General features: G+C 66.5%; 2 protein-coding genes across 10 annotated transcripts in view; both read right to left on the bottom strand.

Annotated features, from left to right (window-relative positions):
• Nucleotides 1-478: 478 nt before the first annotated feature.
• Nucleotides 479-4986, bottom strand: TMEM115 (transmembrane protein 115). The gene is made up of 2 exons (XM_036432234.2): nucleotides 3579-4986; nucleotides 479-1183 (listed from the first exon to the last, which is right to left on the bottom strand). The coding sequence occupies exons 1-2, from the start codon at nucleotides 4427-4429 to the stop codon at nucleotides 979-981; spliced, it is 1056 nt and encodes a 351-aa protein (XP_036288127.1). The 5' UTR covers nucleotides 4430-4986; the 3' UTR covers nucleotides 479-978.
• Nucleotides 4987-8824: 3838 nt separating this feature from the next.
• The window catches only part of CACNA2D2 (calcium voltage-gated channel auxiliary subunit alpha2delta 2), a 94399-nt gene continuing 82817 nt past the window's right edge, over nucleotides 8825-20406 (bottom strand). The window contains exons 16-40 of one of the 9 annotated variants that reach the window (XM_045579549.1): nucleotides 20241-20309; nucleotides 20166-20168; nucleotides 19552-19626; nucleotides 19037-19111; nucleotides 18891-18962; nucleotides 18744-18815; nucleotides 18570-18631; nucleotides 17821-17897; nucleotides 16858-16878; nucleotides 14430-14490; nucleotides 12687-12784; nucleotides 12412-12502; nucleotides 12261-12323; nucleotides 12033-12136; nucleotides 11704-11802; nucleotides 11512-11600; nucleotides 11268-11318; nucleotides 11013-11084; nucleotides 10769-10921; nucleotides 10584-10636; nucleotides 10401-10456; nucleotides 10194-10320; nucleotides 9835-9944; nucleotides 9608-9696; nucleotides 8826-9512 (exon numbers count right to left, since the gene is read on the bottom strand). In XM_045579549.1, coding sequence (XP_045435505.1) covers nucleotides 9378-9512; nucleotides 9608-9696; nucleotides 9835-9944; nucleotides 10194-10320; nucleotides 10401-10456; nucleotides 10584-10636; nucleotides 10769-10921; nucleotides 11013-11084; nucleotides 11268-11318; nucleotides 11512-11600; nucleotides 11704-11802; nucleotides 12033-12136; nucleotides 12261-12323; nucleotides 12412-12502; nucleotides 12687-12784; nucleotides 14430-14490; nucleotides 16858-16878; nucleotides 17821-17897; nucleotides 18570-18631; nucleotides 18744-18815; nucleotides 18891-18962; nucleotides 19037-19111; nucleotides 19552-19626; nucleotides 20166-20168; nucleotides 20241-20309 — 1977 coding nt within the window. In that variant the 3' untranslated portion in view covers nucleotides 8826-9377. Of the gene's footprint in view, nucleotides 9513-9607; nucleotides 9697-9834; nucleotides 9945-10193; nucleotides 10321-10400; nucleotides 10457-10583; nucleotides 10637-10768; nucleotides 10922-11012; nucleotides 11085-11267; nucleotides 11319-11511; nucleotides 11601-11703; nucleotides 11803-12032; nucleotides 12137-12260; nucleotides 12324-12411; nucleotides 12503-12686; nucleotides 12785-14429; nucleotides 14491-16857; nucleotides 16879-17820; nucleotides 17898-18569; nucleotides 18632-18743; nucleotides 18816-18890; nucleotides 18963-19036; nucleotides 19112-19551; nucleotides 19627-20165; nucleotides 20169-20240; nucleotides 20310-20406 lie in introns of all 9 variants that reach the window. The other 8 variants (XM_045579550.1, XM_036432195.2, XM_036432196.2 and 5 more) reach the window with 8 other exon arrangements.

Below are 20406 nucleotides of genomic sequence, written 5' to 3'. Positions count from 1 at the left end.
CGGGCGCCAGGGATCCTGTTCCCGCTGCTCCCTGTGCAGCTGGCGCTCTCCCCGGCACCCACGCCCGGGATGTGGCTGCCAAGCGGCCCGGTTACCCAAAGCCCCAGACTGCCCTGGGGCTGGGGCTGTGAGTGCCCGTGTCCTCAGTCCCCGCCCTGTGCTGTTAGGTCTGGGCAGTGACGACGGGAGCTGGGGCTGGCCGGCTCATGGTGTCAGGCACTGAGCACCGGTCTTGGAGGTGGGCCTTGGGTAAGAATTCCTGAGGGAGAAGCCCTGACCTCAGATCCGCTGGGCAGGCCTCTCTCACGGGGACAGGAGGGAGGAAGTGAGTAGGGGTGAGGGGACAGTGGGCATGCGGTGGGGAAGGGCCTCTTGTCCAGCTGGAGTCGCCATGGACTGAGCCCTTGGCCTGGATAAGCCCTAACGTTGGAGCTGAGCAGGATGAGCGGCTGCACGAGGTGTCGGACAGCCCAGGAGCCATACCGCAAAGAACTCTTTATTGACACCGCGCTGGGCCCGCCACCGCCCGCCCGCTCAGTGGTCGTAGAAAACCCTGGGAGCCGGCAGCTCCGGGCTGGAGCAGCGGCCGCAGCGGAGGGAATGGGGTCTCGGGTGAATACAGTCCTCGGGGGCAGGTGCAGCCCTGTGCTGGCTCCCACACTGGCTGGACCCCCAGGGCGTTTTGGCAAATCCTTGCCTTGGCTCAGGGCCCTCGGCCCCCGGAGCAGGTGTGAGGGGTGCCGGAGGCTGCGGCACCAGTGTCCCCGCTGCCACTTGCTTGGGCGGCCTGCCAAGGTGCAGCCTTACCTCGCAGCCTCGGCCGCTGGTCCTGACATAGTGGTTGTCGGAGCTGTGACCAGGCAGCAGGAGTCCTGGGTAGTGTTGGCGAGAGAGCGGAGGCCGCGGAGACCCCCGGCGGACATCTTCCCGCTCCTCCGCGCTGAGGAGGTGTTGAGTGGGAGAGCAGGAGGTCTGGAGCTACAGCTCCGGGGGGGCTGCCTCGAAGGTGATCAGGCTGGACTCGGGGGCAGCCCCTTTCCCTGGGACGGTGGGGGCCTTGTCTGAGAGCAGAGGGCTGTCCACCTTGGCCCCGGCCTCCTCTTCGTCATCGTCCATGCTCGGCCAGACGGACTGGTCCTCCACTCTCTTCAGTCGCTCGTTGAGGGCCTTCAGGGCCAGTTGCCTGGGTCAGAGGAAAGGGGACGGTCACTCTGGGTTGGGACTTGGCTCATGCCTCCTCGTCCCCAGCAAGCTGACCCCCCGCCACTCGACTCCTCTCTCAGCAGCATCTTAGGTGTCCCCTCCCCCAGGCAGAACCCACGCTCCCCAGGGCCTGGATCCCACCTGACCCCCAGAACGAGGCTCTCAGGCTGGGGGCTGCCGGCCCGCCCCAGGCACCCGGGGTGGTTCTGAGGCGGTGTCTACGGGCGGCAGAGCCGGTGCCCCCGGTAGACGGGAGAAGGGCGAGTCCCTGGACATACCCTGTCTGCCTGGGCACTGGCATCACGGAGAGGATAGTACCCCCGCGCCTTTTAGGGGTGTTTGAGCCTTGGGCAAGGGTCTTTGGGGAAGGCTGGGACTCGAGCATCTGCTCTGGAAAGCAGGCCGGCCTGGGCCAGCCCACCCTCCTAAGGGTCCTCACATCTTCCCAGAGGCAGGCCCAGAGCCCAGGACCTGTGCTGGAGTGGGCCACGCCGGGACCCTGGCAGGAGAGGAAGGAGGGCCGGCCCCGTCGGGAGGGCACAGGCCAGAGCCCACCGGTCCCACCGGCAGGTTCCCAGAGACCCCTCAGCAGGAAAGGCACTCAGGGGCACCTGGGACCCGCCCACGGAGGCGGAATGCTCCGGGCAGCCCTCTGTGGGCCGATGCGCAGCCTCCCCAGTTCCAGCGGAGCACCCCAATCTCCACCAGGCAGGGAGCATGAAGAGAGGCAGCGAGGACACGGCCACAAAACGCCGCTCACCTCCACTCTGCCCTCGACTGGCACAGGGCAAGCCGGCAGGCAGGGCAGTCCTCTGCGGCCCAGGCCCCATTCCAGAGGCCGACTCAGTTCTGTACGAGGCCAGGGGACTGAGGTGGTGACTTCCCAGTCACTTCCTCACGAGGATCGAAGACAGGAAACCCCGGCCCTTTGCCTCTGGAGTGGCATGCAGCCGAGGTCAGAGTGGATGGAGGAGAAACCCCACCCAGCAAGCTCCCAGGCACAGGCTGTCTAAGACCCGGCCTCCTGCCGCCCCTGTCCCTCCCCCGCCCACTTTCCTGGGCCTGAGCAGAGGTGATTCCCATGTCCAGCCAACCCCGCCAACCCCGCCAACCCAGCCAAGACCTCTCACTGGCACAGGGACCGCCCCGGGGCCTGGCCCCCTGAGGAGCTGGCTCTGAGGGCAGCCAGTTCCCACCAGGCCCGGCCTTCGGGCTGCAGCCCCTCCTCTGGGGAAGGGGAAGGCAGACCACCGGGGACCACGGTGACGTGTGGCATGCCGGCCGGAGGATCCATACTCAGCCCCGCAGCCCGGCAGGAGTGAGTGCAGAGCGGCCGGAAGCCGCTCGGCAGGTGAGCAGCAGCAGCAGAGCCTGTGACCAATGCAGGAGGCAGGCACGGAGCCTGCTCAGACTGCACTGCTCCAGCAACTCCTCAAAAACACCCAACAGCCGAAACCCGTTTGGCTCAGTGGTAGAGCGTCGGTCTGCGGACTGAAAGGTCCCGGGTTCGATTCCGGTCAAGGGCATGTACCTTGGTTGCGGGCACATCCCCGGTAGGGGTGCAAGAGGCAGCTGGTCGATGTTTCTCTCTCATCGACGTTTCTAGCTCTCTATCCCTCTCCCTTCCTCTCTGTAAAAAATCAATAAAAATATATTTATAAAAACAAACAAAAACACCCAACAATAATGCTGGCGACGGAGCTGGGACTGCTCTGAGGCCACAGACCGGGCGGAGAAAGAGCCGGTTTCAGACCTGTCCCGCCCGGCCCAGGTGCTCCGAGGAACCAGTCTGGGCCTGATGGTGCCCATGGCTTGGTTTACAGACAGTGAAAAGGCAGGCTGCAGGTGCGGTCACATGGCCAGGCCCTGGTTTGGTAACAGGCCTCCCTGCAGGAGGCGGGGAAGTCTAGCAACACCGCCAGCTCCCCTGCAACAGGTGGCAGAGGCGGGTATCTCAGGGAAGGCCAGCCCGAGACCCCTGAAACGGGTGGCCAGAGTGCCTCTGAAGGCTCCCAGTCCCCGTGTCCGTCCCCCTCACAGACCGACCAGAGGCTCTTTCTGACCCGGGTCTCGGGCTCCCAGATTCTGAGACGAGGCCAGAGGGAGGTGTCCCTGGCCCTCCACTGGCCCCCTCCCAGCACCAAGGACACTGGGTGTTTCCTGAGACGCAGAGGCAGCCTCGGCGGGGAGAAGAGCGTTGGAAAGCGCCTGCGGGAGCCAGACACCTGCGTGCCCGGGTCCTCAAGGCCACGAACCCGGGTTCGACCTCTTTCTGCACCCGCCCCGACACCTGGCCCCCTGGCACCCCGACAGGTGGGATGTGACGGGACACACGCTCCCCCAGCTCCACAAGGTTCCAGAAGACCCCACGGTACCTTCTCCGCTCCGCGTCCTGGGGGTCCGTGCCCGGGAGGCTGATGGTGATGGAGGACGGGGCCCCCACGTCGTAGCGCTTCACCGTCTTCTGGCAAATCTTCACCTTCACCAGGAGGCTGTGCACCACGCTCGCCAGCAGCCCCACCACGGGCTGCAGGATCTCGGGGAAGAAGGTGGCGAACGCAAAGTGGTCGGCCATGTCCCCGCGGCCGCGGCTGTGGCGCTGGTAGAAGCGCAGGTAGACCCAGCCGGAGAGCAGCCCGAAGCCGTAGGAGGCCAGCGCGGGCCCGGCCAGCAGCGCGGCCAGGCGCAGCAGCAGCAGCAGCGCCAGCAGCAGCATGGGCAGCACGCTCAGGCGCACCTGCGGCACGCGCAGCACCACGCAGTCCCCCATGGTCTGCTTCAGCGCCACCAGCACGCCGCCCAGGAAGCCCAGCGCCCCGTGGATGCGCACGGTGAACAGGTACGCCAGGTTGAAGGAGGCCATGTAGGTGAGGAGGTAGGCGAAGGCCCCCAGCAGCCCCACGGACACGTTCACCACCGCGAAGAAGATGAGCAGCTCCAGGGCCCCCCACAGGGGCTCCAGCAGGCGCCCGGCCACCGCCACCGTGGCCAGGCTGATGGCCACGTCCCACACGTGCTGCTCCATCAGCCCGTGGGTGGCCAGGGTCCAGATCCAGAAGTTGGGCGGGAAGAGGTAGCCCGGGGTGACCGCCAGGCAGCCCGTGTCCACGGCGAAGGACAGCAGGTAGAGCAGCAGCACCGCGGCGCACAGGGCCTTCACCACCACGCTGGCGCTGGCCACGATGGCCCCCAAGTGCTGGCGGGCGCCGGGCAGGGCGCGCTGCATCTTCGCGGCGGGCGGCGGCCTGGGCGGCGCGTCTGGTGGGCTAGGGGCCTCCCCGGGGCCTCGTCCCCCTCCGGCCCCGACGGGAGGCCCGGGCCCGGCCTAGTCACCGGCCTGTGGCCCCGCCCCGGCGAAGGCCCCACTCCGGGCCGGGCGGACTCCGGATCCAAAGGGCCGGGCCGGGCCGGGCCTGGGAGCGGGGCGGGGCCTAGGCCCGTCGCCCGGGACCGGAGGGGAAGCCCTGGGCGGCTTCGGCCCGCCTGCCTGCCCGCCCGGTGGGCCCCGAGCCAGGCCCGGTGGGCTGCCGTTGGTCTCAGGGCCGGGCCTGCTCCATCCGCGCCGAGGTCGCACGGCCCGGTCCGCGCGGGGCTGGAGCCTAGTTCCGGGCCCGAGTCACGGCAGGTTCAGCTCCGGCTCGGCCTGGCTTCCAGCCTTCGACCGTCCCTCCTCCCTTCTCAGGCGCCGACAAACAGGGGCGCTGCGCCTGCGCGCCCCGGGCGGCGGCGGGACGCCCTCTCGGCACCGGCCTTCCGGGTCCGCGCCATGCTGGGACACCGAGTCCCTCGGCCGAAGCTGGGGGACGAACGGAAGTCAGGGTTCTGTGTAGAACTACAAGTCCCAGGAGGCTGTGCGCGCTGCCCGGGCAAGTCGGTGGTGAGAAGAGGTGTTGCATGGGAATTGTAGTTTTCTGACCGTTTTCCACCAGCCCTCGGGAGGTGGGAGTGGGTGAAGAATCATCGCTAAACCTGGGTAAGCGGCGGGTACCACACGCATGCCACACGCTTGCTGAGTCCCCCGGGAAGAATGTCTCTTTGGCATGTACATCTGAATGGGTGTGTTTTCGTGGGTAGGTGTGTGGGTGAGAATGTTGGGTGGCCTTGGTGCACCTACTAGTAGTGTGAGGGAACTGGGACTCCCGCGGGCTGGAATAAGCCTGACTCAGGTTTGGGGTGCGTGGGGCCTGACTCAGGCTGGAATTCTTGCCCTGGTTGTGCTGTCCAGGCCGCCCTTGTTACAAGTCAGGTGGAGCCTGGACTCAAACTCAGGTTTCCAGCCCCACACACTTCTGCTTTTTGGCCCAGAGGAAGAGAAGTCTCCCACCAACCTGGACCAGGCTGGCCCTGGTCCCCACTTCAGTGCAATTACCTGACAAAGTGCATTTATAAAGTGCAGGGCCCCTTCCTGGCAGCCACTGAGCTCAGTGCTACTGCCACCATGCGCACACCCTTCCGGATTACAAAGGGTGCTGACACCCTTTATCTTTGTCTGGCTCTGGGCTCTCACCGGATGTCACTCCAGGGTAAGGTTACCCGATTTGACAAATCAAAATACAAGGTGCCCAATCAAATCTGAATCTCAAATAAACAATGAATACTTTTATTTACTTATTTTTTTAGTATAAGCATGTCTCCATTAAAAATGCTTTTGATTTCAGAGAGAAAGAAGAGGGGGAGAGAGAGGAGAAACATCAATGATGAAAGAGAACCATTGATTGATTGGCTGCCTCCTGCATGCCCACCATTGGGGATCAGGCCCACAACCTGGGCATGCGTCCCCAACTGGAATTGAACCTGGGACCCTTCAGTCCAAAGGCCTCCATCCACTGAGCCAAACCAGCCAGGGCAGCATGTCTCCATTTTTATAGTATAGTTATGTCCCATGCAATATTGATGTACTAAAAATATTTATCTGAAATTCAAATTTGATGAAATGTTCTCTCTCTATATATATTTTAAAATATACTTTATTGATTTCTCTATATATTTTAAAATATACTTTATTGATTTTTTTACAGAAAGGAAGGGAGATGGATAGAGAGTTAGAAACATCGATGAGAGAGAAACATCAATCAGCTGCCTCCTGCACCCCCCCCCCCCCACCAGGGATGTGCCCGCAACCAATGTATAATACATGCCCTTGACTGGAATAGAACCTGGGACCTTTCAGTCCGCAGACCGACGCTCTATCCACTGAGCCAAACCAGTTTCGGCAGTTCTCTATATATTTTTAATATATATATTTTTATCGATTTCAGAGAGGAAGGGAGAATGAGAGATAGAAACATTGATGATGAAAGGGAACCATCGATCCATCAGCTGCCTTTTGCATGCCTCCTACTGGGGATCAAGCCAGAAACCTGGGCATGTGCCCTTGACTAGAATTGAACCCGGGTTCCTTCAGCCTGCAGGCCGACATTCAATCCACTGAGCCAAATATAAAAATGTTCTATATTTTATCTGGCAGCCCTACCCTAGGACCTCTGGGGCTGTTGCATGGCAGGGGAGGGGGCTGCCCCAGAGGTTGCTGGGTAGGTGCTGCTCGGTGCCTCCTGCAGAGGACCGAGGAAAGCTTGGATTGCCCTCCCCCAGGACCTAAGGACCCCAGACACAGACCAGTTCCTGACAGTTTTGCTGATTTCTTGTCCTTCTCATCTGGGAAGAAGGAATCTCCTGTCTCAGTCTGCCCATCGGCAGGATGGGGATGAACTAGTGCCCAGTCTAAGGCTGTGGTGAGGAGTCGCCAGAAGCCCCCGTGAGTGCCCTGCAGTGTCAGCAGCACCGGGAAGCCTCTGCTCTGGTGGTGGTCAGTCTTTCCCCTTAAAGAACTCGGACTTAAAGAGTTGGGATTAAAATGAACCGGAGGGTTGGGTTCCAGTGTGAGCAGCCGTGGCCATGGCAACCCCAGTCCTTAGGCTTCCCCTGGGCTGGGAAGAGCAGCGGTCACTGGTGGACTGGCCCCTCCTCAGGGCACAGCACTGCGCCCTGAAGCACGGGCTCCTGGATTCAGCCGGGGACTCACACTTCACTTTGGTGAGGACCCGCCCACTAGGCTGGATGGTCTGAATGGATGGCTCGATGCTTCCTAACCCACAGCTCCTGGAGGTTTTTTTTTTTTTTTTTTTTTTTTTTTAACAGCTTCTCTCAGGGGCTTTTGGGATTATGCAAGGCAAAGGATTCAAGTATCGATTCAAGTATCGAGCATCGAGGATGCCTGGTCCCCCCCCCCCCTCAGGACTGAGAGCCAGGCCTTCCCTCCTAGCGGTCAGCTCCGCGGGGCTCCGAGGCCGCGGCCGCTGGCTCTTCACGCTGCGCATTCTCACCCCAGGGCAGACACAGCGGATGGGAACCATTTGAAGTGAAAATATGAACATCATTTAATAACTGATCTTCTGTAATAAACCATTTGAAAATATTTTACAAGGAATCACACACACAGTATTTTACAAAGTTTCTTGCTTTTTTTTTTTGTCGCTGTTGTTTTTCCGACTTGTCTGTACAAAATAGAACAACCAAAACAAACCGAAAAAAAGGGCAGAGAAGAGGAGATGGCCCCCCAGGTCCCCCCAGCCCGAGGTGAGGGGGCGGCTGGGTCAGGCGGACAATGAGAAGGGTCAGACCCAGCGGGGGGTGGAGGGGGGGTGGACAACTACCTGATGGGAATTGTTTTGTGTCTGTTTTTCTGTTTTTTAAACTTAAAATATATATTTACTTTTTCTGTATATGTTTGATTCTTTTTTACTTTTACATTCTCCATTGAGAACCTGACTACACCACAGTTACACACACGCCCCCGCAGAACACGGCCGGCACCGAGGAGGGTGTGCGGCACGGACACCCCCTGGCACCAGCGGCGGGCACGGACCACACACACACTGAGAAAGCGACAAGCAACGTGACATTAATTAACGGAGCCATTAATCAATGCACCCCTCCCCCCTCCTCCCAACCAGTCCACCGGAGCCCCGTGGCCGCACCCCCTGCCCTCAGCCCCCCACCAGCCCCCAGCCCCCAGCCCCCAGGCCGGGCTGCCTCCGGAGGAAATGACCAGAATGAATGGTGTGAAATGTGCTCAGGCCCAGCCTCTCGGTGTGCAGTGTGTGTGCGTGTGTGTGTGTGTGTGTGTGTGTATATGCGTGTGCAGGTGTGTGTTCAGCGGGGAGGGGCAGTTTGGCCTCCGGGGGGTAGGGAGTGTGTGTGAGCGGGAAGGAGGGAGGAAGGACGTGGGCACAGGCCTGAGTGTGTAAGGGCCGGATGGGGGGGGCCCAGCTGGGGGCAATGACGTCACCCTGCTAAGGCAAAGGGCGCTGTGGTGGGGGGTTCCTCTGCCGGGGAGTGGGTGGTCCCGCAGGGGCCTGACACTAGTGATAATGGTTCCATGAGCACCTGGGGGTGAGGGCATGTGGGGGACACTGGGCTCGGTGGGACAGAGGGGCCTCTGCCCCCTGCCCCGGCATTTGGCACGTTTGACATTCAGCGTTAGATGGAGGTCCGCTGGACGGCAGGTCCGGCTGGAGGCGGGCAGGGAGCAGGGGAGGGGGTGCACATGCAGCCCTCCCCCCAGCCCTGCCCCGTGTAAGGCTGCGTGAGCCCCACCCACCCCGCCCACGTGCCCTCTGTGTGCGTGTCCTCCGGATGTGGCTACTGGGAGGCCAGTCCTGCCCTCAGGCTCCAGGGTGTGTGGGTGTGTCTGAGCCAGTCTTACTCACTGCCTGACACCTGCCAGGTTGGGTGGAGGGGGAAGGGATGTAGGCCTGAGAGGAGCAGGAGGGGTGGGGAAAGGGGGCTGGCCCAGGACCTCTCTGCCGGGCCTTAAGCTGGGGTGCACAGGGAACCAGATGTGGTCCCAGGTGGGGCAGCAGGGCCGGGCTGGGGCAGTGCCGTGGGGCAGGGCGGGCAGTGGGGCCTGGTTTGGCACCAGTGCTGTGGCTTCCCTGTCCAACCCCGGGGGGTGGCGGGGGGGTGAGTCCAGCGGGAATGGGGTCCGGAGACACAGACAGTTCACAGCAGATGTGCCTGGGCTGAGCCCGGGATGGAGGCAAAGACCTGCAGCGCCCTCCTGTGGGCACCTGCCCGCCCAGGCTGAGCCTCTGGGCCCGGTGCTCAGTCCTCGGTGAGATGGGGTGAGGATCTAAGGGGGGAGGGGATGCGGGAGGCCTGGGGAGCCGGGCTGCTCAGAGGCGGCGGGCGGGGACGTGGAGCGCCTGCGGCCCGGGGGGCAGGCCCAGGAGGAGCAGCAGCTGCAGGGACACCAGGACGCCCAGCGACGGCGGGAAGGAGGCTCCGCGGCCGCAGTCTGAGGTATCTTCCTGCGGGAGGACGGGGCGGTCAGCCCGGGGGGGGGGGGGCGCGGGGCCCGCAGTCCCGGAGGAGAGCCAGCGGCCGGCCCGCCACCCCCACTCACGGTCGCGTTGTAGTCGAAGCAGATGTGCGGGCCCCTCCGGTACCGCGGCCTCTGCACCAGCTCGCACTGCTCCGGGCCGTCCGCTGGGCATGGGTGGGGAGTCAAGGAGGCGGCGGGGGCGGCGTGGGGGTGCGGGGCGCGGGGGGTGCGGGGCGCGGGGGTGCGGGGCGCGGGGGGTGCGGGGCGCGGGGGGTGCGGGGCGCGGGGGGTGCGCGGGGGCAGGATACAGTGCGTCTCCTTCTGCAGCAGCCGGCCGGCCTCGCACTGGCTGCACAGCGGCTTCTCCGCCACCACGAACAGCAGGTTGGTGTTGCTCAGCCTCTGCGCGTGGAACAGCCTGGAGGCGGCACAGGAGGCGGGCGTAGAGGCCGCCCCGGCCCGCCCCAACCAACCCCCGCCCAGAAGGCCCCGCCCACCTGGTCCCACCCCCAAAACCACGCCCCAGAAACAGGCCCCGCCCCTCCTCCGCCTCTGCCCCCAATCAGACCCCGCTCACATACCACGCCCCGCCCACAAACAGGCCCAGCCACAGATCACGCCCCGGCCCCGCCCCTCCGGCCCCGCCCCTCCGGCCCCGCCCCGGCACCTGGAGCAGTTGCCGCAGTCGATGATGGCGTTGTAGGAGGCGTTGACCGGCCCGAAGTAGTACTGCGTCTGCTTCACCACGCAGCTGCTCTCGCGCGCCTCGGGGCTGCCCTCGGCCTCGGCGGGGTCTGCGCGGCGGGAGCCCAGCCTCAGCGCAGCCCTCCGCCCCCGCGCCGGTCCCGCCCGCCCTCCCCCGGCGCCGTCCTACCTGCTTGGAACCAGCTGTGGTAGACGAGGCCGTAGAGAAGCTGCTGGAACAAGGACCTGCAGGGCCGGGCCACCGAGGGGGCGCGGTCAGCGGAGCCAGGCTCCCTCCCACCTCCCTGGACACCCCTCCTCTCTCCTCCCCCCCTCCTCTCCTCCCCTCCCCCTCTGGGCCCGGAGGACTCACCAGGCCGCCGCCGAGCTCCACCAGGCCAGGTTCAGGAGGTCGGCGACGGTGGGCTGCGGGGAGAGGCGCGCTGCACTGCTGCCCGGACCCGTGCCAGCCGCGCGCTCCCAGGGGGAGGGGTCACCTTTGGCAGTTCTCCCGGCCCCCGCCCCCCCAGCTCCAGGCCGGGCATTGCTGTTGCTCACCACGAAGACGCCCCGGGGAGCCGCGCCCAGGTTGCCCGGCGGCTGCGGGGCACAGGCAGCCTGGTAGTCGAAGGACTCCTTGCGGGCGTAGAAGGAGTTGTTGTAGAGCGCCAGCATCAGGTTGGCATCCACCTCGCTGAAGAACCTGCCCACCTGGGGTCCGGGGAGAGATCGGTCACAGGCTGCCCCCCCCCCCCTCCCGCAGGCTCAGACCCGGCCCCTCCTCCTGTCCTCTGACCCTCACCTGGTCCCACTGGTGGTTCTGGTTTGACAGCACCAGGAAGCCCCCGTCATCAATGAGGACACAGAGCAGGTCCTGAGAGCGGGGAGGGGGAGAGGGGGAGGAAATGGAGGGGGGCTTGGGCCCAGACCTCCTCCCAGACCCTGGTGGTCTGTGTGTGAGGAGGGGCACCCCCCCTGCTGTTCGGGTAGAGCTGTGAGGTCAGGCGGGGAGGGCCCAGGAGTTGGGGTGGGAATAGGAAGTCCAGGGCACACCCACCTCGTTGTTAACCTCGCAGTCCATCTCACAGTGGGTGCTGGGGCCACACTGCTGGGCAGAGAGCAAGGCCTGTAAGGTGTCCACTGGTCTCCCCCTCCCAGCACCCACCCCTGGGGTCCCCAGGCATCTGCCCCAGCCCTGCCTCCCTCCGGCTCCGGAGACACCGAGTGGGAGGACTGGCAGAAGTTCCGGGGCTCCAGAACGGGTGTTGCTGGGCTTGTGGCCCCCACCCCTGCCCAAGTACCTTCTGCGGCTGGTCCTGGTGGGTCCGGTTGCTGGCCAGCACCTTGAACTTCTCAGCCCAGGCCTCTAGATCCAGCTTAACACCCACAACTGGGGGGAGAGCGAGGGCCGTCAGTGCCCGTCTGCCCGCCCGCCTGTCTAGGCAGCACCCTGCCCGCCGAGGCCCCTCCCTGCCCCCACTGCAGGCACAGACCTGCTGGCCTCAGGGTGCGTCCGCCCAGACTGAACTCCACCGCGGTGCTGACCAGGATGCCCACCGTGTCGTTCTCCAGCTCCAGGGGCCTTAGCAGGGCTGGGCGAGGCAGTCAGGAGCGGGGGCTGAGCTGAGCACTGAGCACCCAGCACCCAACCTGAGCACCCAGCACCCAGGGCAGTGTTCAGCACAGCCAGCCCTCTCTTCTCACCCGCCACCGCCCATCCAGCCCGCTCGTGTTTGGGAGGGGCCTCGGAGAGGAGAGCCCGCCCTGGAGGAGCATGGGGGTGGGGGGCTGAGCCCCCCGCTGCTGACGGGGGGGCACGCACCCTCCTGGTGTGGGGGCCTGAAGACGTAGCCGCGGTTGTCCAGGCTGCGGCGGTAGAAGCTGGCGTTGAAGGGCTCCGGGTTCTCGGTCCAGTCTTCAGCCGCCCTGGTCCCCCGAGAAGGCAGAGGTTGGTGGAGGGTGGCATGTGGGGGGCCGAGGCCTCTGGGCGGCAGGCAGAGGCGGGGTCCCAGGCAGGGCGGGGTGTGGGCTGGCGGGCGAGGCCACTTACTTGTTGGGGAACACGCGGGTGATGCCGCCGTCCGTGGCGGCGAACACGGCCAGGAGGCTGTACCTGGGGGCAGCGGGCGGTGAGGGCGCGGGCTGCCTCCCCGCGGCCCCTCCCGGCCTCCCGCCCCACAGCCCCCGGGGGTGGGGCCTACGTGTTGAGGTCCTGGTCCCGCCACACGCGCTCCACCAGCTGCTGGGTGATGCCCGTGTCCAGGATCAGGTTGTGCAGGAGGAAGTTGTTGCCTGAAAGGGGAGGGCAGGGGTGGGGGCAGCTTTTCATGGCTCCCGCCCACTGACTCCTCCTCCCCTCAAGGCTCGAATGGGAGCCTGGTCCGCGCCCTGCCCCGCCCGGCCCCTGGCTTCTGGCTTCCCCCGCATCTCCCACCCCTGCCGGCTCCCCGGCTCCCGGGCCGCCCTCGGCACTCACACTGCTTGGAGTCCGGAGTCACCTTCTCCATGAGCTCGATGAAGTTTTTCAGGAACTCCGTGTTGTTGTCCGAGGCGTTCAGGTCCTTGCAATACTCTCTGGGGGCAGAGGGGGGGCAAGAGGCGTGGGCTTGGGGGGCTGGACGGGGCGGAGGGCCGGAGCTTCCCAACAGGTCTTCCTGGTCACTGGCTGGTCAGCCAGGGTCCGGGCGGGCAGGTGCACTCTTACAGGCTGCAGCCGCTCTGGGCCTGGCCGGCTCCCGGGTCTGGGGAGGGGCGGAGCCGACGGAATGAGGGTCTACTTCCTCCGCCCTGGAAGGGTCTCGCTCAGGGCCGTGGCCCGCAGAGCCTCCCGCCTCTCCTGGACCCGGATGGAGCCCGGGAGGCCCTCAGCGGCTCGCCCCGCTGCGCGCCGTCCTGGTCCGTGAGCACCAGGAGGGTGGGCCCAGCCCTGCTGCCGCAGGGACTCAGACCTCCCCCTGGCTGCCTGCTGCGCCCGGGCAGCTCGCCTGGCTCCCTGGCCTGTTTCCTAACGGAGCATTGTGGACGGCCGCTCAGGGCCCGGGGCGGGGCTGGGGGCGTGCGGCCTGTTTAGGCTCCGCTCCCCAGGAAGTCCGGTGAGGAGCCGTTCCTCGGGCCCAGGTCCTGCTCCCGCCCTGCCTCCGAGGCCTCCCTCCCGCTGCCCGCAGGGCAGCCACCTGCTGGAGCTCTGAGAGAGCCCTGGGGAGCCCACGGCGGGGTGAGGGCACCGGCCTGGGCCTCCGCGCCCGCTCCCTGGCCCCGCACAGCTCCCCTCCGCTGCAGAGGCCGCACCTGCCGTGCCCTGAGTGACAGCCAGTCAGCGAGGCCTGCGTGCGGCCCCCACACGCCGTGCCTGCGTTTCTGTGTGTGGGTTCCGTCACTCACTCACCCAGACGTGTTTACCGAGCTCTCCCGAGCCACAGACACGGGGACAAAACAGACACAGGCCCTGTCCTCAGAGCTCCCTGCGGTCACATGGCCTGTGCACGTCTCCACAGGGGCCGTCCCACAGCCACCCGGCCACCAGGCTCCCACAGACACCCGGCGACTCACAACACGAACACGGCAACGGCTACCGGGTCCGAGGAACGCGGGTGCATGCACACACGTGCACGCACGGGGCTAGTGTGTCCAGAGCCCAATGTGGTGCCCGAGGGGGCCCTGGGTCCCCTGGCAGCACCCTCTGCCATCCTCCAGAGCCCGGCGGCCCCTGGCTCCTTCCGATGTGGGGGGCCCCAGGACGTGTGCATGCTGAGCGCACTCGAGGGGGGTCCAGGCCTGACCCTCACTTGCCCTCCAAGCCCCCGCCCCCTCTTCCACCCTGTCCTCCGAGAGCCACCGCACCTAGACCGGACGGGGCTCTGGCTGGCCCGTCCTCAGACCCACACAGACACTGACTGACACAGGACAAGGACGGGGTGCGGGCAGGGCGGGCGGGGGAGGCACCGCAAACCAGAGCAGCAGCTGCCCAGCCAGCCGGGGGCACAGAGGACGCCTGGCTGCTGGAGAGGGGAGGGGGGCGGGCAGAGGGGCGCCGGGCGGCCGGCACTGCCGCCTGGTTCAGCTACATGGCCCGGGTATGCACGTGGCGCGCATACGGGGCTATGCACGGGGGGGGGGGGGGGGGGGGGGGACACTGCACAGGACACAGACACACACAGCTCCAGGCAGCAGTGCAGGGGCGGGCGGGGGGAGGACGCCTAGCAGGCCACACGCAAGCTACCTGGGAGCAATGAAAACATGTCCTTCAGACTCAAAGCTGCTGGGGAGCAGGAACTCAAAATCTGCAACAGAAACGGGGGTTATCCGGCGGGGGCTGGGGAGGCGGGAGGCCGGGGGTCTCAGAGCTCCAGGGGCTGGAGGGGCAGGACGGGGGTGGTGGTGGTGGTGGCTTCAGGGAGGGAGAGACACTAGCAAAGAGGGAACCCGCCACTTCCATGTTCAAGTTCGAGCCAGAGAGAGAGGGTGGGGCGGGAGGGTGGGGCCTGTGGAGACCACGGCATTGCAGGGGGCAGTTATAGCCAATATGTTGCCCGGGCCCGGCCCTCGGTGGGCAGCGAGTCCCCTGGCGCGGCTGTATATGCTTCCATACGGCTGTATAGCACATATACACGGACACACACACACATATATATACACACACTGCTATATATATGCATGGTCTGGGGCCGGGCTCGCTCATCGCACCGCAATGGAAAAACCGCATGCTGCCTCCCTTCGCCCCCGCGGAGGCGCGGGGGGCGGGAGCGGGCTCTGGCCGCGGATCTGTGCCCCTCTTGCTTTGCTGCAGCTGCTTGTGTTTTGGTAGGTCTTGCGTTTGTTCCGTGTCAGGCATCAACATGGCCAAACCGAGGGGGTTTCTCACGGGCACAGACAGTCCAACCAGAGACGGTGTGGGCGGCTGGGGTGGGCTGCAGTGCATTGTGGGGGCTGGCGGTCCTCCCCAGGGTAGGCGCTGGGTGAGGGGAGACCTTGAGGTGCCCGGAATGTTCCCATGCTTCGGGGGGGGGGGGATCCTGGGGGCTGGGAGGGGCTGGGAGGGTTGCTTGAATCTACACACCTGCCCCCTTGGGCTGGGAGCATGAGGGGGGGGAGAGGGAAGGTGGGGGTCTCCCCCATCCTAGGACCTGTGTGGGCTCAGAGCAGGCATGGGGTGCTGTGTGTGTGAGTGACATGAGCGTGTGTGTGTGTGTGCTGCTGCCCCCCCCCCGTGGGTTTGTGGGGCATCTGGGACTGGCCTCGTGGGACTGGCCACTTGGCGGGGCCTTCTCTGCCCTCAGCCTTTGGGGAGTCCCCCTGGCCAGCCTCACACCCAGATTCCGAACTCTCAGTCGCCCAGGGCTTGGCTTTTGCAGAGGAGGGACCTTCCCTGTTCCCCAATACTCCCACAATGCACTGCGAGGTTCCGGGAAGGGGGACTCCGGTGCCTGGGGGGTCACTGGTTGGACTGTTGCTTTCTGATGGGACTGGGAGGCAGGGTGTGGACACAAGCCGACAGGGCAGGGGTGGGAAGAGGAGGAGGAGGAGGAGAGAAAGGGCGTGGGAGCAGGAAGGAGGCTGCTATGGCTGTCACTGTGACAGGGCCCTGCAGTTCCGGGGCCCTGGAGGGGTGCAGAGGGGAGAGAAGACAACTCAAGCCAGTGGAGGGGGGCCTGTCCTTCACCCTCCCTCCCCCGGCTCTCGGGGGCGCTGTACTCCCCTCGCTGGCCTAGGGCTTCCGGGCCCCGGGGACCTCTGCCCAGGGTCCCCCTGGGAGGGCGTGTCTGCACAGGGGCAGTCCCTGGCATGTGCTCTCCCCCTGGTTCTCACCAGGCCCCCCGCGCTCACTGCCTTCCTCTCCCGGGAGTCTGGGCGCAGACCCTGCTCTGCACATCCAGCAGCATCGCCTCCGAGCGCCTGTGCTGGCCCGTGGGGTCCAGACAGACCCCCTCGTCCCCGGCCGGGCGCGCAGTCCCGGAGTCTGCCTTCACTGACACCTTTCCAGCCTGCCCACCGCCCGGGGCCAAGCCCAGCGCAGGGCTGGCTTGGTGGCCTGAGCCAGGACTCTGGTTCAGCACCCTGGCCAGCGCCCATGATGGTCCTGGCTGCCTGGCTCTCCGGGTGGCCTGGCTGCTGCCGTCCCGCCCGCCTGCCTCAGGGTCAGGGCTGGAGGCTCCCCTGGGGAGGGCGCACCACCAGCCTCTGCAGTGTGCGCTGGCGAGCAGAGGAAGAGCCACCAGAGGAGGAAGCTCTGCCGCTGGCCCTTTCCCACGAGCCTCACCGTCCCTCCGAGCCCGGGTCTGCCCCCTGCGTCTCCGGCCTGCGCTGCTGGGTGGGGGTGGGGGTGCAGAGGCCTCCTGCCCTGTCCCCACTGTTGAGTTGCCTTGAGGGACAGAGAAGAGGGGCAGGGCCTGCCCAGAGGGAGCCAGGAGGGGAGGAGGGGGCCGGAGCTCTCAGAACACGCTGGAGAGCCGCCCTGCAGCTGGGGCCCCGCTGGCTCTAGGAGGGATCCGAGGAAAGGCGAGAACTGGAGGAGCCAAGGGGATGCTGGGAGGGAGGGGTCCCTGGAGAGCGGGGGTGTGGCCGGTCCTGGGCAGGGAGGGGGGCAAGCAGGGGCGTGAGGGCGGGAGGGGTGGAGGGAGGGGGGGTGCACTGGTTCTGAATATACTTGCCCTTCAGTTTGCTGATTGGCACTGGGACAGTCCACCAAGAGAGAAAGCGAGGAAAACAAAACAACACAAACACAAAAACAAACGAAAAGGGGGAGGGGAAGGGGAGGGGCACAAACAATATTTTATTCAATGGCTGTTTGAATGAAAATATTGTGTCTTATCATCATACCGAAAGGAAACTTCTTGCAAAAAAACGACATGAGAGAGAAAGAGAGAGCGAGAAAAACTCAAAGGAGATGAGCCCAGGGGGCCAGGCAGGCGGGGAGCGCCCGAGGGGGCCGGAGCCCAGCCTCCCCCCGTGACTCGGCGTGGGCAGGCGGGGCCACAGGCTCCGGGAGGCCCAGGCGGGCGGGACATGCAAGGGGGAGCCACAGGCAGAGTGGGAGGGGGAGGGAGGGAGCAGGAAGGGAGGGGAGAGAGGGAGATAGAGCAGGAAGGTGGGGGTAAGGGAGAAAGGAAAGGAAAGAGGGGAGGAAGGAAAGAGGGTGAGAGGGAGGGAGAAAGATGAGGGGGAAGTGAGGGAGGGTGAGTTGGGGGACAGCAGAGGGGCGAGGGGGGAGGCCCGGGGTGGCGCCCGGGGGTGAGAGCTGCAGGGAGAAGAAGGGGGTGGAGGAGCATGTCCTCCAGGAATGCACCCCAGGGGTGTGCGGGGGGAGGGGGGGCATTGGAGAGCAGGCCAAGGAGGGAAGACACGGAGTAGGAGAAACCAAAAACAGAACCTCAACGGAAGCCATGAGAGAATGGTCTGGAACCGAATCTGAGAAAAGGCAAGCATGCAGATTCCAACAGACTCTCGGGCGGCGCCCAGCCCTCGGGCGCCTGGGGCAGGCAGACGGGGCAGGAGGGGCCGCCTGGCTGCAGGCAGCTGGCTACGCTGCCCGAGGCCGGCCAGGGTGCCAGGGTGCTGGGTGCGGGTGCGGGGCGGAGCGGGGTGCAGGGCACAGGCAGGGGCTGGCCACTTACACTTGACCTGCAGGATCTGGTCGCTGAGGTTGGCCTGGAGGTAGAAGGTGCTGTAGGGAGGGAGCACAAGCCCCAGGCTGCGGGGCCGAGGGGCGGGGTCACTGAGGCGCGTCGGGCACCTCCGCGCCCCCCCCCCCCCCCACGGCATGGAGCTGGCGGAGGCCCAGGCGGTGGCCTCCTCCCCGCCGGTCGCTCTCCACTCCCACCTTCTCCTCGAGGCCTCAGACCTTTGGCCCCCAAGTGGATTCCACCACACCCTTCGCGCCCAGTGGCCTCCCCAGCATACCCGCTGCCCGCCTCCTCCCCCTGCCAGCAGCGAGCTCGCCGGGCTGGGCACTGCCAGGGAGCCGGGCCGGGCACTGCTGGGGGAGGAGGGTCCGCAGCCCCCCGACTCAGGCCACGGAGAGCGGCCGGGAGCAGGGCCGGCACTGACACGGGGCGGCTCAGGCCGCCCTGGGCTGAGAGTGAGACGGGGACCTGCCCGCCTGCCCCCAGGGACCGGGCCGGGCTGAGAGCAGGCCCGGGAGTGTGCTGAGGGAGACACCGGGGCAGACACCAGGGCACCATCGGGGGGGGGGGAGGGTGCTGCCGGTGTGTCCCTGCTGTGTCCTGTGTTCCCGGAGAGGGTGCCGCTCCTGGAAGGCCGGCAGGAGGCCCTTGGGGACTGAGCGTCACGGGGTGCAGGGAGGGCCCGGGGCCGGTGGGCCGGGGGCTCCCCCCTCCCCGCCCTTCCCGCCGGCCCCGCTCACCTGTAGTTGGTGCTCCGAATGGGCACCCAGGTGTAGTTGCGCATCACCTCGTCGATGTAGCGCTGGGAGGAGAGGCGGGTCAGGGCCCGGGCCGGCGGGCGGGTGGGCGGGCGGGCTGCTGGGGGGTGAGGGGGGCCGTGCCCGCCCGCCGCTGCCCCCTCCGCCACCGCTCACCTCGTCCAGGGACTTGACCAGCGTCCGGATCTGCCTGTGGCCCCGGCTGCCGTCGATCATGCTACGGCGGATCTGCAGGGGCAGAGCCGTGAGGGCGGGCGGGCCCTGCCCCTCCGCCCGGGCCGCACCCCGTGCCCTCGTCCTCACCTCCTCCTTGTTCTCGTCCTCCAGCTCCGCGTCCAGGAAGTCCAGAGTCACAGGCTCCCGGAAGTTGGTGGTCTGGGAGGGGCAGGCCGGAGGTCAGCGCCCCGCGCCCGCTCGGGGCCGCCCCCCAGGCCGCGCGCAGGGCTTACCTGGGGCCTGAGGTTGGGGTGCAGCAACACATAGCCGTTCAGGTCGATGGCGAACACATAGCCGTTGGCTCCGAGCTGGGGGGTAAGGGGGGGCTCAGGGCCCGGAGGGCTGGGCGGGGGTTCCCCAGGCCACAGAGCTTTCCCTGGTCCTGCCTCCCACGCCCCCGAGGGTGCCGTCTGCCTGCCGGGGCTGGGCCCCCACGTGCCCCGGGCCCCAAGCCTGCTCCTCAGGCCCAGCCCGGCCGGCTGCAGACCAGCTCTGTGGGCCCCCATTCACCGGGCAGCCTGGACTCCTCCCCCCCACCCCGGGTTCCAACGAGCTGTCCGTCACCGTCTGGCCCTTCACAGCAAGTGTGCCGGCCCCGCTCCTGGCCCCAGGCCCCTCCTCCGGGAGCCTGCCCTGACTGCCTGGACTCAGAGGTCCCCCCGGGGTGTTCCATGGCCAGCAGCCTCCCCTGTGGGCCCGGCGTGCCCCCCGGGAGGCAGAGCGGGCGGGTGTGCGGGCCGACACTCACCGTATAGTTGGGGGTCAGCCTCTTGATGTCATTCAGCGCCACGTCGATGCCCATCACGCCCAGGATCAGCTGGTTCTGGGGCGGAGGCGGGGCTGTCACGGCTCCGTCCCAGGGGGAGCCCCTGCCCCGCGCCCGAGGCTTCAAGCGGCTCTCACAAGCGGGCCAATGGGCAGGCTGCCCACCCCTCCTCCGTGCCAGCCCAGCCCTCCCCGGGCACCCCGTCTCCCCGGGCCCCCCGGCCCCCCAACACCCCGTTCCCCCCGACCCCATCCTCCTGGGCACCCCGTCCTCCCCGACTCCCCGTCCCCCCATCCTCCCCGTCCCCCCGGGCACCCTCACCTTCTTCTCTCCGGGCACCCTGTCCCCCCGGGCACCCCATCCCCCCGTCCTCCCCGTCCCCCCAGGCACCCCGTCCCCCCAGGCACCCCGTCCCCCCGGGCACCCTCACCTTCTTCTCTCTGGGCACCCCGTCCCCCGGGCACCCTCACCTTCTTCTCTCTGGGCACCCCGTCCCCCCAACACCCCGTCCCCCCAGGCACCCCGTCCTCCCCGTCCCCCCGTCCCCCCCATCCTCCCCGTCCCCCCAGGCACCCCGTCCCCCCGGGCACCCTCACCTTCTTCTCTCCGGGCACCCTGTCCCCCCGGGCACCCCATCCCCCCGTCCTCCCCGTCCCCCCGTCCCCCGTCACCTTCTCCCCGGGGCCGTCCTGCGTCAGGTTGAACACGGGGAGGGTCCCGGTCACCACCAGCCCCAGCCCCTGCAGGGAGAGAGGATGGCGGCTGTGGCCGGCCAGGCCCCCGTGTCCAGAGCAGGGGAACAGCGGCCGTTGCTCCTGTTTGGCCTCCCCGAGGGGC

Source organism: Pipistrellus kuhlii, unplaced genomic scaffold, assembly GCF_014108245.1.
Source record: "Pipistrellus kuhlii isolate mPipKuh1 unplaced genomic scaffold, mPipKuh1.p scaffold_m20_p_11, whole genome shotgun sequence".
NCBI lineage: Eukaryota > Metazoa > Chordata > Mammalia > Chiroptera > Vespertilionidae > Pipistrellus > Pipistrellus kuhlii.
The sequence above is the reverse complement of the archived record's forward strand: the minus strand, read 5'-3'. Positions and strand labels throughout refer to the sequence as shown.